General features: G+C 47.2%; 1 protein-coding gene across 1 annotated transcript in view; it reads right to left on the minus strand.

Moving 5' to 3' along the window:
- Nucleotides 1-13,566, minus strand: part of Sh3bp5 (SH3 domain binding protein 5) — a 72,611-nt gene extending 59,045 nt beyond the window's left edge. Inside the window, exons 1-2 of the mRNA XM_036199398.1 lie at nucleotides 13,181-13,566; nucleotides 11,478-11,540 (exon numbers count right to left, since the gene is read on the minus strand). Of these exons, the coding sequence (XP_036055291.1) occupies nucleotides 11,478-11,540; nucleotides 13,181-13,324 (207 nt within the window). The 5' untranslated portion in view covers nucleotides 13,325-13,566. The remainder of the gene's footprint in view (nucleotides 1-11,477; nucleotides 11,541-13,180) is intronic.
- Nucleotides 13,567-14,646: the final 1,080 nt, after the last annotated feature.

Raw genomic sequence — 14,646 nt, forward strand, 5'->3', positions numbered from 1 at the left:
AGGGCTGCAACCTTGGATAAACCTGGGGAGACAGTCCCATGGCTGTACAAAGTCAGTCTGTACTACAATGGCAGGCACGTGTGACCCAATGATGGGTCCCAGCTGAGGACCCAGAGTGTCCTCATGGGTTTTTACAGCTTCAAAATGAGACAGTCAATAGTTTTTCTGTCAGTGGCATCGGTTTCAGGATTCTATTTCTGTTTTAGCCAAAGCCCAGACTGTAGCTATAGTAAATAAATTTGTGCAAGCCTTGAACCTTTTACACAAGACTTGAGCCTACATGGGCCCACAAGTCTCTGTCCATTTAGAAATGACTCAAATGAGCTGGGCTGCACACCTCTTACCCCAGCTTTGGGGAGGCAGAGCAGGAGGATCTTGAGTTCTAGGCCAGTCTGAGATACAGACTGAGACCTATCTAGCTCAAGTGACCAAGTTGGGGTGAGGCAAACAGAACACCTATAGTCCTAGCCTGAGCTACATGAGGATGTTTCCAAATTAGACAGAGAGGGGCAGAAGTATTCAAATACTCAAATACAAGTAGAAACTATTTAAATATTCTTACATTTCCAGTGTTTTCTATTGATTTTCATCAGCCACGTAAGCAAGGGCTTCCTGGTTACAGACCATCCTAAAACGCCTTTAGCTGTTCTTTATTCCCCTCTGACTCACTGCAGTGAGTAAGATGATGCAGTGACTCACCACACAAGCCTACTGTTCCAGTTGGCTTTCTGTTGCCATAACAACGCTGTGACCAAAAGCAGTTTAAGGAAGAAACAATTTAATTCACCTTACTGCTTATAGTTCATCATGTAGAGAAACCGAGGCAGGAACTGAAGCAGAAACCAGGAGGAATTCTGCTTACTGGCTTGTTCCTCATGGCTTGCTTGGCCTGATTTCTTATAGAACCTGGGACCCACCTGTGCAGGGGTGGTGCCACAATCATCAATCAAGAAAATGCACTGCCGGCTTGTCTACAGGCCAGTCTGATGGAGAAAATTCCTCCATAGAGGTTCCTTCTTCTCAAGTGACTCTGATTTGAGGCAAGGTGGCAAAAACTAACCAGCTCGCCCACCAACACTGGGGTTTTCTCACAACTAAGGAAGAACTTTCAGTCCCAAGCTTCGCCCAATGGTGTTTATGGTTCCTAAAATGCCTTCCATAGAAATTAATCTCATTGGGCAGTGATGATGCATGTCTTTAATCCTAGCACTCGGGAGGCATAGGTAAATAGATTTCTGTGAGTTCGAGACCAGCCTGGTCTACAGAGTGAGTTCCAGGACAGCCAGAGAGAGGGTGGGAGGAGGGAGGGAGAGCGAGAAGGGGAGAGGGAGGAAGGGAGAAAGGAAGAAAGAAAAGAAAGGAAAGAAAGGAAAGAAAGGAAAGAAAGGAAAGAAGGGAAAGAAAGGAAAGGAAAGGATTTGACATAGAAAGCTCTTTTTATAATATTATAATAGGTTTCATTTTTTTCTTCCAGCCCCCTGCTTAAGATGATAAGATATAGTCATTGAAAATAATTCAGAAAAGCATGAAGAAATGGAAAACAAAGGCGGCCTCCTCCCCAGCAGCAGCAATAACCAGTGAGGGTAGAGTCTTATTTTTTTGGAGACAAGCTTCTGAGACTATGAGGTGATAGATTTGTTAAACTCCATTGTGAACTGATATTTCTACAGAACATAATCAACAAACACAAACAAGAAAGTAAAACACCACAGCAGTGTTGTGAGAGTTCGCTCCGCCAATGACCTTAGAGTAGCTGGCCCGGTAGAGGTGTGGTTTTTCTGGGTACATGACTGCTTAAAACTGAGGAGGGGGCGCATGCTCTCTCTTGGGGGTGGTCAGAGACCAGATGGCCTGTTCCATTCACCCAAGGGCAGAACGGAGGACAAAAGTGGCTGTTTACTTTGTTCTGTATCTGTGAGTGTATTTCTCCCCATTTTATATCTTAATAAATCCTTGATATCCTTTGACAGGATTCACTTAACACAGCAGTGTCAAACTACTAAAAAAGACTCGCCAACATCCTCTTTGTGATGGATCTTATGCAGCCAAGGTTGCCTTGGAAGGCTCAGGGTGACAGGATAGCAGGCGTCGGCTACCATGTCCAGCTCAGAAGACTTAATGTCGACTTCTTTATCTACTCAGCCCTAATTGGTAGTGATCAGTGCTCACTGTTCAGGCCACAGTAGGAATTCTGTAAGTAGACCTTTTTCCCTCACATGCACATTCTTTTATTGTATATACCTTACATACAGTTTTGGTTTTCAAGTGTATGTGTCTTGTGAATATCTGCTATTGTGGGGGTACTCTCAGAGGCCAGAAAAGGGCGCTGGTTGCATGAAGCTGGAGTTACAGGTGGTTGTTAAGATGACCAGGGTAGGTGTTGGGAACCAAACTCTGGGCCTTCAGGAGACTAGCAAGTGTTCTGAACTGCTGAGCCTTCTCTAGAGCCCCAACACACACTTTTGTTACTGAACGTTTCCAAAATATACCATAGCCATCTGCCCATGGCCACGTCACCCCTTTTTAATACTAAAGGCTACCCTACAGCTGAGTATAATAGTGCACAGCTATGATCCTAGAGCTTGTATGGTGGAGGCAGAAGGAGCAGGAGTTTGAGGACAGCCTGGGTCATATGAGACCTGTCTCCTCTCCCCTGACATACCAAAAAAGGCCAGTTTGAAAATGTTAACACAGGCCTGTGTAATGGTTCACATACAGGAGGCAGAGTCATGAGTTCCAGGCCAGCCAGGGCTACATAGGGAGACCCTGTCTCAAATTTTAAAAAGTTAACATATTAAAAGATGGCAGACTATTATACTTTCATGTGCTAACACCTGCATAAGAGGACAGATTATGGGAAAGGAAAGGAAAACACAGCTTATATTTTATCAAGGACAGTCACAGCTGTCCTCAAGGTCATCCTAAGAACAGCCTGGTGCCTAGAGCTTCGTGCCATAGAGAAAGACACTTGGATTTTATGGTTTGCTGGTTTATTTGGTGGTGGTGGCTGTTTGGAGCTCTTTGAAATAGGGTCTTTCTATATAGCCTAGGTTGGCCTTGAACTCATAACCCTCCTCTCAACCACTCAAAGGCTGAAATTACAGGCATGACACTTGCATTCGTTCTGTATTAGTTTTGTTACCTGCAAAACTGAGGCAAAAAGATGTCATCAAATTGTTTTGAGCACTTGATGCTTAACACCGAGTCTGGCACACAGCAGGGGCTCATATTGTTAGTCATTATTAAAGACACATTCTAGAACAGACAGAAAGCCCTTCCTGTGATTCCCCACCATGCTGCAGCCCTCCCCTCCCCCAGACAATCGGCAGCAGCACCATTACCATCACTGGAATGAGGAATCTGAGACCCAGTGCATTATGTGACGATCTATGGTCACACAGCCATAATGGGGCCATTTGCTGTTGGCATTCACCTCCTGGGTACCCATAAGCAAACCCCAGGAGAATGTGTGCCCAGGGCTTACTCAAGACATCAAGCTCATTTCTGTTAGCTGTGTTATTTCTTTCTGAGACATACTCTCGGGTAGTCCAGGTAGGCCTAGAACTGGATATATGTTGGAGGATGACCTTGATGATCCTGCCTTCTCCCCAGCTCTGGGATTATAGGCATGCATCACCACACCCACCATGCTGTTTCTGTGACCCAGCAGATGGCCTCAGCACAAAGCCCTGCTGATCTCATGTCTGCAGAGTTCATCTTGCCTAATCCTGGCCAGTACAAGCCCTCTCTCTGGCTCCTCGACCAGCACCACCATGGAGCCATCACCAACCCTGTGGCCAGCCAGCCTAGCCTAGATGGACAACTCACTAAAGTCTTTTTGTGCAGCATCCAGTAGGCCTCACTCAGTCCTCTCGCCCTCCAACCACCCAATAAGCCCTCCACCCTGTATGACCCTCACAGTGACCTCTTACTTAGCATCTCCTCCCACTCTCCGAGCCACCTGAGGACTGGGACAAGAATCACCACCTCCCCCAGTCACTGATGAGACTGGAGCTTCAAGGTACCAAGGACCCTTCAAAGTCATCAGACTTCCTATTTTAACCCAAACCATCTGATGCCAAAGCCATGGTTTTTCCCCTCCATCTGCTTCCTTCTCCACAGCTCTGGGCTTATCTCACAACAAAGTTTCAACACAGCTCTCTTACAAATGAAGAAAGGGAAGCTCACACATCAAATGACCTGCTTAGGGGCCCAGAGTTAATATGTGGAGAATATGGGATTCCAAGCCAATCGCTCCACACAAGTCAAATGATTCCTTTCTCACCTGATCCCAGAGATGGTTAAGCTGAGGCAGGGGCATGGTTGAAGCACAAGGTCTGAACAACATTCTATGGGACATGGTGGCACAGACCTGTAATCACAGCTACTCCAGTGGCTGAGGCAGGAGGATTGTAAGGTTAAGGCCTGGCTTGGCTACACAGTGAACTTGAGGCCTGCCTGGGCAACATAGCTTGTGAAACCCTGGCTTGAAATAAAAAAGATAGGGTGGGAGATGTTGCTCAGCGGTATCTCTCTATATTCTCTCTCTCTCTCACCCAAAGCGTCAGGTGGAGGTTATAGAGACCTGTTGTCTGTATACAACCAGCCCGTTGCTAACACAGCACAATAAGAGGGGCAGACTTTGTTCTAAACTCCTAACTTCATCTACAAACGGACCCAGCAGTATTGCCTGTTTCTCTAGGAAGTTCTTACCCCTGTTCTCACAGTCTCCCTCAGAAACTGAGTTAAGGCACTAGGTCCTGTTTCACTGTGTTTAGAAATGGGGCCTTGAAAGCAGTAACATTAAGTGAGGCTGCATGGATTGGGTCACAGTACACAGATTAGTGTACTCACAAGAAGAAAACAAGGCAGCTGCTTGCTTGCTTCCTGAGGAGAAGACACAGCCCGAGGCAGCCATGTGCAAGCCGGGAAGGGAGCCTAATCTTGGACATCTGGCCTCTGCTCTAAGAGAAAACAGGCTTCTGTTCTTGAGGTTAATGATAAAACAAAAGCAATGGGGGTTGGGGATTTAGCTCAGTGGTAGAGCGCTTGCCTAGCAAGCGCAAGGCCCTGGGTTCGATCCTCAGCTCCACATACAAAAAACAAAACAAAACAAACAAACAAACAAAAAAACCAAAACACCAAAAAACAAAACAAAACAAAACAAAAAAAACAAAAAAAAAAAACACCAAAAGCAATGACCTCCTTCCCCACCAGTCCTCACACAGGCAATGAGTCACATCAGCTCTCTTCCTCTGCCACGTCTAGGCTGCTCTGGAGGGTTACTTCAAGATGACCTGAGTTCTTTAGGCCTTGACTTTGATGGTCTCTAGCCCGTCAGAGCCTTAGGGGCCTCCCAAGAGGCCTGCCTGGCTCTCCCTCTTGGAAGCTCTCTCAGTCCACGATCAGTGCATGCTTCCATCCAAGGGATGGCAACCTGTAATAGCAGATCTATGTCTTGTGTTCTGTCAACCACAGCAACCCCTGGTGTCTCAAGCAGGACTCCAGCCCACCCCACAGGCTGTGACCAGTCTTTTTGCTGCACAAAAACCTCAGGATGAGATGATATTCATTTCAACCTGACCTCATGTGGGGAACAGAGTCAGGCTTCACCTAGTGTGGGGGGCCTAAAATTTGCTACCCACTTCAAGACATAGCAATTGGCTACTTACAGTCGGTTATCACTTCAAATGCTCTCTAGCACTTTCTTCAAAGCACCATGTTGCTTCATGGGACCTTCCTGGCCTAGTGCCCACCGTGTCTACACACACAGAGGAGAAACGGGTAGGCTGTGACAGCACTGACCTTTAATAAAAGTATTTTTCTCTTCTGACTTGGTCTGATAATCCATTAGGGACAGAAGTCAGGCTGTCTCCAATCGGCCCCCTCCTTCCCCTCCTTCCTGAGTTCCCAAGCTCAAAACATGACTGTTATTTTCGTTTCTGGTTTTTGTTTTCCTAAGTGAAATGTTTGCTTGTTTCTGGAGGAGGAAAAGACAGCTTCTAGGTGCAGTCCTTATGTACGTTGGAGGGACTCCAGCGATTTCATTTCAAGCCACCTTGCAAGACTGCACATTCTCATCTGAGAGCGAGGGAAGAGGATAAACATTCACAAGGCAAGGCTTCTATCTCCCAGCTGAGGGTGTTTGGGATGAGCCAGCTGTTGATGTCAGCCCAGGAGCTGAATGACTAACCAGCAAGTGCCTAGGACCTTATCCCCTGCTCCCTCAGTCCATTTCACAGTCCTAGGACAGCCTCCTTTCAGAACATGAGGGAGAAATGCTGAAAACAGTTTTTTCAAGGTATTTTATGTACATGTATGTATATATGTACACATAAAGGCATTATTGTAATTACCGTAAATCTTGGCTCTAATTAGATGTAGAAATTTTGTATCTAATCTGTCTTACCAAATATTTTAAATGAGAGGGACAGGCAGCGAGATGGTTCAACAGTCAAAGGTGCTTGCTGCCAAGCCAATGACCTGAGCTCCAACCCCAGAACTACTCACATGATAGAGAAGTGACTCCACAAAGTTGTCCTCTGACTTCTACAAGCAATCCATGGCACTTGTACACAAGTGTATACACACACACACACACACACACACACACACACAACTCACATAAAAAGAATAAAATAATACTTTTTAAAGGGCCAGGCATGGTGGCACACAGCTTTAATCCGAGCACTGAGGAGGCAGAAGCAGGTAGATCTCTGTGTGTTTGAGGCCAGCCTGGTCTATAGAGTGGGTTTCAGGACAGCCAGAGCTATATAGTGAGACCCTGTCTCAAAAAAAAAAAAAAAAAAAAAAAAAAGTCTTCTTTTTTCATAGTAATGCTGTCTGGGTAGGTGTGGTGGCACACCCCTGTAATTCTAGCACTTTGGAAACACCAGCAGCTACGATCAATTGTGGTGTTCTGTTTTGTTTCTTATGTCTTTAAGACAGTGTCTAACGAATCTCTGCCACACATTCCCACCATAATATTATACTTCACAACCCTTCCAGGCACAGTGAAGTCAACTGATGACCGACGCTTCCAAAACTGTGGGCTTTTTCCTTTGTGCAAGGGGACTATCTTGTGCATTTTGTCACAGTGATAGAAAGCATTCGGGGCCTCAGGGTCTCAGTTAGCTGCTGGGCTAGCCTTGAACTCTCCCTATAATCTAGGCAGAGCTTGCTATCTTCCTGACTCCACCTCCTAAGTGGGAGCTGGATCTGTAGCTTCCTGCTTGGCAGAATAGATAGATGTCTTTGTTTTTGTTGAGACAATGGGCCTCCACCTCCCCAGTACTGGGATTAGCAGGCTGGGGACAAAGTCAAAATCCCGATTCAGCCCCCCAAGTGCTTGGATTATAGGCATGAGCTACCACACTGGAGAACCATCTTAATGTGGAACCTACTCTTAGCCATAGCTGTGATCACTAACTTAGTGACTACTGAACCTGTTCCCAGGAAAATACAGGTAGTTTTTTTCCTACAGGCCTCCAATCATATGTTCATCAGCTAGTCAAATACCCGACCTTTGAAAAATGTATTTTTATTCATTTGAGACAGGGTCTCATACTATAGCCCACCATCTTGAATTCACAGTAATCCTCCTGTTTCAATCTCTCCAGTACATTTTGATTTTGTATACATTTGTCTCATGTAGTCCAGGCTGGCTTCAAACTCACCATGTAACTGAGGGTACCCTCAGACTCCTGATCCTCTGTCCTCTACCTTCCAAATGCTGGGATTTCAGAAGCATGCCTGGCTACCTACATTTTTTGACATCCACCCCAAGCCCCACACACAATTGCTTGCTCCTTGTGCTGATCTTGTCCACGGATACTTTCTTACTCCATGCTTCCAGCCTGGGGTCTGCCGCATGGCACTCCCCAGTTGTATATAAAACAGCTACCCGGTTCTCCACTCCTCAGCTCCACAAATACAGGCTTTGTCTTGCTCACCCATGCACAGTTCCTGACACCAAGCTGGAGGCCAGGGCTTCACACATGCACAGGGTTCTCAACTCCAGACTCGAGCAATAGGATCATGAATTTGATAGGAACTGCTTCCAGCCCTGTGCAGCCCAGACAGCATAAAGCTACTGTTCTCAAATACAGAAGGTTATAAGAGAATGTACTCAAAGTGAGAGCTCTGAACCAGTTTTGAAGACCTAGCACACAAACATCTGGAGGTGCTGGTGTACAGCACAGAGGCAGAGTGCTTCCCTAGCTTGTTCGGGGTCCAGCTTCCATACTCAACAGCACCGACGAAAGGACCATGTACAGCATCCCCGACCCCCCCCCCCCCACACACACACACACATACACACACTGAAGATTGAGCCCAGGGCCTTGGGCATGCCAGGCAGTAATCCTCTTCTGAGCCACACTGCCAACCCTCAAGTTAATCATTGTTATTAGTGACTTCCTGTTGCATTTATACTACTGTGAATATTCTGGGTTAAACAAAACACATTACAATCAAATTCCCCTGTGTCTTTTGTAATTTTTGTAGTTGTTGCTGCTGCTGTTTGAGACAGGGTTTCTCTGTGTAGTCCTGGCTGCCCTGGAACTCTCTCAAGACCAGGCTGGCCTTGAATTCAGAGACTGCCTCCCCCTGCCTCCCCAGTGCTGGAATTAAAGGCGTGCGCCACCACTGCCAGGCTATCTTTTGTAATTTTTAATGTAACAACTAGGGAGCTTTTTAATGGCTTCTGTGGCTTGTATGACATTTCTTTGAGTCTGTCCTGGTTGTGACCACACCAGGGAAGGCCATCCAGCAACATAGCCCAGCCAGGCTACCCTTGTCAAACCCTCCAGCTGACACCACTCAGGTGTGAAATCTTGGTTGTCAACTGACTACATCTGGAATTAACTAAAACCCAAGCAGCTGGGCACACTTATGAGGGATTTTTTTTTTCTAAATTACATCATATTAAGTGGGAAGACACATTTTAAACCTGGTGTTCTGAGGTGGGACGATCCACGTTTAATCTGGGCCACACCTTCTGCTGGCAGCCTATGTAAAGGACATGGAAGAAGGAAGCTCTTTGCCTGCTTGCCCTCGCTCACATGCCAAGTCCATTCCTTCACTGGTATTAGAGTCTACTTGTTCAGGATTCCGGCATATGCTGAAGACCAGCTGAGACATCCATCTTGGTGGACTGAGAAATTAACTACTGGATTCTTGAACCTTCTATTAGTAGACAGCCACTGTTGAAATAGCTGGACCACAGTCTTTAAGCCATTCTAATAAACATCCTTTCTATATATAAAGAGATTCATTCTGTAAGCTCTGTCCTTAACACACCAGGGCTCCAATGTGCCCCAGAGCCTGGCAGGAAACACCTGTCCAGTGGCTTCCTGTGACACACCAAATCTGGGGAATTTGGAAGTGAGGACTAAAATGAGTTTAACAAATGAACCAACCTAACCCCATAAGGCAGGCACCATGGAGAGTGAGTTATGGGGCTATGGGGCAATCTTGTTCATTACCCAGAATGGTGACCAGCAGTGGTTAAGAAAGCAAAAGGAACAGACAAACTAGGCTAGTATCTCTCTTGGAAACTGAAACAGAAAGCCAGACCACCCCCCTTACCATCTCCAGTTTTCCGCCTCTGCCTCAGTGGTCCCTGATTACTTTTCTTTCCTTCTTCTTTCCTTCCTTCCTTCCTTCCTTCCTTCCTTCCTTCCTTCCTTCCTTCCTTCCTTCCTTCCTTCTTTTATGAGACAGGGTCTCATGTGTCTCAAACTTGCTTGTGGCTATATGACCTTCAACTCCTGCTTCTCCTTGCCTCTGCCTCCCAGGTGCCGGGATCGCAGGAATGTGTGCTATGCCTGGCCAGCTCTTCCTGACTTCTGCTCATCCCTGGTCTCTGACAAGTCCATCTGGTAGAATGCTCATCTAATGTGCATAAGGCCCTGGACTTCATTCTTCCACTGCAAACATAAACAAGCCAGAACTTTTGCTCAGAGCAAAAAACAAAATTCTTTCCACCTTGTCTATGTACATTTGGGATATAGAAATTAAAGATTCAGAATAGTGGGTATATTGGTGCAGGCCTGTAACCGCGGTACCTAGAGATGAAGGGTGAATAACCCAGAGTTCAAAGCCATCCTCCACTATATACTGAATTTTGAAATCAGCCAAGACTACATGAGAATGTTTTTGTTGTTGTTGTTTGGTTTTGTTTTTTTGTGTGTTTTGTGTGTGTGTGTGTGTGTGTGTGTGTGTGTGTGTGTGTTTGTGTGTGTGTGTTGTGTGTGTGTGTGTGTGTGTGTGTGTGTATGTTTGTGAGTGTGTGTGTGTGTGTGTTTTCCTCTGGGCTGTTGTAACAGGACCAGATGAAAGCTTAGGGAAAACCTTTGGCTTGTGTTAGTGCTCTCTCAAAATGGTAAGGATATTTTGTTGTTTGTTTAATGCTTTAGAAATCTGAGATTTTTGAGTTTCAATTGCCTAACTTCACTAAGTTCACCGATTCCTTATGTAGATCAGCATGGGAATTAGTTGATGATGAGCCTTCTCACAGCCTAGAGCAACTTTAACACACACACACACACACACACACACACACACACACACACAGCCACATATGTGTCTGTTATCTCCAAGGCTACATGCTATCAGAAAGCAGGCTGCCAGTAAATTCCAGCCAAGGATTTTCTTATCCCCCACACCCTCACTCTGAGGGGCCTGGTGTTCCCTGCTTCCTCTTTACACACTTATTGCTGTTTCTACTGTAGAATAGAAATTCTCACAACAGCTCTTGGCAGTCCCTCAGTCCCGACAGTCACTCACTTTGGCTAGTAACGCCAACCACAACTAGATATTGGTAGCTTCGAAGAACCCTAACTTGTTTACAGGAAAGTTGGAAAATCCTCAAATTCAAATCAAGATTTTATCTCCCAAGATTTTTTTCCCAGCAGGAAAGTCCTTCCCAGCCCAAACAGCTTTTTGTTAACATTAAGATAATTATATTCTACACAAGCAGACAATAAAGAAATAAAGCAGGGAAGTCCAAAGAGGGGTGAATTATTAGTATGGGAAGGCAAAGTATCTGGCTTAAGTCTGAGGGAACCTTAATAGTTCTGAGCACAAACAGGAGGGGCCACCCTAAATAAAACAGTGAAGAGACGTGAACCCATTCACTCTTCTCCATCAAAGAGTTCACTAAATTGCAGTTCTTCTAGCTTTTCTGCAGATACGGGTATATTTGGGGCATAAGCATTGTTTAGTACTCTGCCCAGCCCTTGATTTGGGCCCCAATGGAGTCTCCATAATGAAAAACAACACATGAAATTGGATCCACATGCATCTGCCCACAGCCTGGACATGGGTGTATTTCACCGTCAGATACATGCTGTTGGTCGGTGCTCAAGCAGGGGCCTCCTGCAGCCAACCTCCAGCTATTAAAACAAAATTAACCAACCCAGGGTCAAAGGTGACTGACACTATTTCACCCAGATCAGTGTTCCAGCTCTCCATACCTCAAGTTCTGTCTCCTGTCTGTTGATGTCATCTGTGGATTGATTTAATTTCTCCAGTTCTCCCTAATGAAAAGAGAGAGAGATTTGAAGGATATGCCTTTTGTTTCTAGAGTAACTTAGTCTAGAACTGGAAAATCACCCCTGAATGATGAAAGTCAGTTCGTTCTTAAAGAAAACAGCAGAGGCTTGCTGAAAGACAAAGCATTTAGCATTTCTAAAACCTTTTGACATGTCCTTTGGACAACATCTTAAGGTCCTAGGGATCTATCTTTCCCTGGAAGGTCATTTTTTCCCAGGAGAATGCAGCTGTTACAAACAGTAAGTAACCCAGTCAAAACAGCGCCCTGGGCTTTCGAGAAGAACTTCGCAGAAGGCCAAGCCAAATCAAAAACCCAGTGAGCCAGGCAAGCTAAAGATAGACTTCTAGCTAGCTTTAACCCATCAGAGGGTCTTTCTTTCTCTATGAAGAGATGAATTTTCCCCTAATTGCCCATTATTTACTCTCCCTGACAGGGGATGTTGTTGGTTAACTAGCTTGAATCCTGCTCTCTTTAAACATTTGCACCCTGACATTTTGTAAGAAGTAGTCAACATGAAGTTAACTCATTTCTACTCTGTGAACAAAGGGTATTGCTAACACACACCAAAACCACAAGATTTGTAGTCCAAACCCATGGTCTGAATTAACAGAGTAGCTAATGAGAAGGTTTTCTCACTAATCTTTAACGTGTTAATTTGACAAAACAATTAATTTAAAATGTAAATCACTGAATTAATAACAACGTGTTTTTTTCCCTGTGCAGTTAAAATCAATTACTGATCCAGAAATTGCAGAACATGCTTAATAGCAAATTTTTTTTTAAAAAAAGATTTATGGAAAGGGAATAAAAACAGGTCATGGAAAGGAATTTGCTATGCTTCATGCTTCGGAGGGTGAGGAGGTTAAGCTGTCACTCCTAGATCTCGCTTGGAAATTGTTTTTTTAACCATCTCTCCTGGAAATGGAGGCGCAGAAAGCCAGGCCATTCCCTTCTCTGCCTCCACGCGTCTGCTTTGCGTCCCTAGTAGGTGTTCACACCCGACCTCAAGGAAAAGCTGAGTTTTAAACAGTTTCAGGCCAAGTACAACACGGTGGCAACGAAGCCCTCCTTGTGTTGACAATGAACCAAAAGAGGAAGGCAGCTGAGGCCAGGAATCTCCACCAGGTGAGGGCTAGCGCGGCCCTGAGCACTGGTGCAGCCCACGCCGCAGGGGCAGGCGACAACCACCCGGCCCCACTCGCCCACCACAGTGTCAGCATCCACGCGGCCGAGGTAAAGCTGCTCCGAAACCTGGAGGCTGTGCCGTGCTCAGGGCATCAAGAGCTGCGCCAAGGTACCCCGACTTCCCTCGGGGCCCCCGCCCCCTTTTCCCTTTGTTGCAATACGCCTGAACCGCTGGTTGTGTTGCAAGGACCCTCCGGTTGGACCGAAGGTCTGCAGGGATCCCCACAATAATCAGGCCGCGTCCACGCGGGCACCGCAGCCTCCCGCGGGGAGACCGTGAAATGGGGTGTCCTAAGCCTCAGTGCAGATCCTGGACCTAAGCGGCCTCCACCCCGGGACTGCGGACACGCGGGGCTGCAAGGCGTGTGTCCGCGTACACGCTGACTTCCACGGCAGTCCTGGCGGGGTGGGGCTGTGGGCTCCTCTCACGCGTCCTACCTGGATCCGGGGGTCCACCTCTTCCTCCTCCTCCAGGCCCTGCTCCATCCTCTCTTCCTCCTCCTCTTTCTCCTCCACCTCCCGAGCGGGCAGCGGGAGCTCCGGCGGCTCCTCGGAGCGGCTCCGTTTCAGCGCCGCGTCCATGCGGGCGGCCGAATGCTCGGTAGCCGGGTCTCAAAGCGCGCGGTGGGATCCGAGCGCGCGGAGGGCCACCGCGCCGCAGCCGGATAGGTCTGGGCGCGCAGCGCTGCCACCTGGGTGCGCCGCCGGCGGGTGCGGAGCGGCGGAGGAAGTGGGCGCGGCCGCCCCCTGTCTGCAGCGGCCCGCAGCGCACGGCGCCCGCTTGCCCTGGTCGCCGGAGAGTCCGCTCGTCACCCGAAGCTTTGTCACAAAAAGCCCAGTACCCTGGAGTCCCTGCCATGACCACTAGGAGAGGCGCCGCCCAGTGGCTCGCCAGCCCGTGCAGTGCATGGGCCGCCAGCTTTAAGCAAGCTTCCTCCTGCCTCCAGAGAAGCCAACCAAGGCACGGAAGGAAAGTTCAGGTGATTTCCATTTTCAGAAGCTACCCTTGGAAGCCTGGGTAGGATTGTTTCTGGGTTCAGCCTGGGGAATTGCATCTACTTGGTTTCCCAGAAAAGGGAACTCTACCTGTACAGCAGGTACAGAGGATCACTAGCCAGCCACTGAATGGATGTCCAAACCTTGGAGCCCGCTGGGCAGAACTCAGAGAGCAAAGCCATGCTCTCCTAGGGCCTACATGGATTATCCAGGAAGCACCGAGAGCCAGTGGAGCAGAGGAATCTCATGGACTGGGGTGGCTTTTTAAAGAGATCACACTGCTGACTCCTGGGTACACTTGGCCAGTGTAGGAACCATGTGGTTTTCCTTCCCAACATCAAACAAAGAACCAGAGCTTGCCTAGCGAACGGGGCATCACAAAAGGGCTAACAGTACAGGCGTTTCTCTGTGTAGTTGTTGGTGCCAGGGCCACTGTGAGGTCAGATGCCCTGCGCAAAATGGACACTTTATAGAAGGAAGCTATGGCCCATCACATGAAGTTTGGAGGATGGCTTTGCTTGAGGGAGGAGTTTCCAGGAGCCTGTGATCAAAGCCACCTTACAAAAGTCGCTGCCACTGGTTTTTGTTGTTTTTGTTTTTGTTTTCCAGAAGCAAAGTGAAGGGGTCACTTGGGCAAGCGCATACTTCTGACTGATGGAGACGGTGCTGGTGTGTGGCCTAAGTTTATTTCTAAAGAGATCACAACTGTTCATTGCTAGTACCTTGCTGGCAATTCTGGGAGAAATGATTTGAAGTTCTTTGCTAAAGGTATAATGGCTTTTGGTTTCCAATGATAAGGCTGGATCAAGATGGCCATTAAGGAAGGGTCAGACCCGCTGGGTAGTATCTACTCTGGGCCTCACAGGTTAAATTGAGTTTCAGCCAGGTTGTTTCTCCTACAGGCGGCA

Source organism: Onychomys torridus, chromosome 9, assembly GCF_903995425.1.
Source record: "Onychomys torridus chromosome 9, mOncTor1.1, whole genome shotgun sequence".
In the NCBI taxonomy this organism is placed as follows: domain Eukaryota; kingdom Metazoa; phylum Chordata; class Mammalia; order Rodentia; family Cricetidae; genus Onychomys; species Onychomys torridus.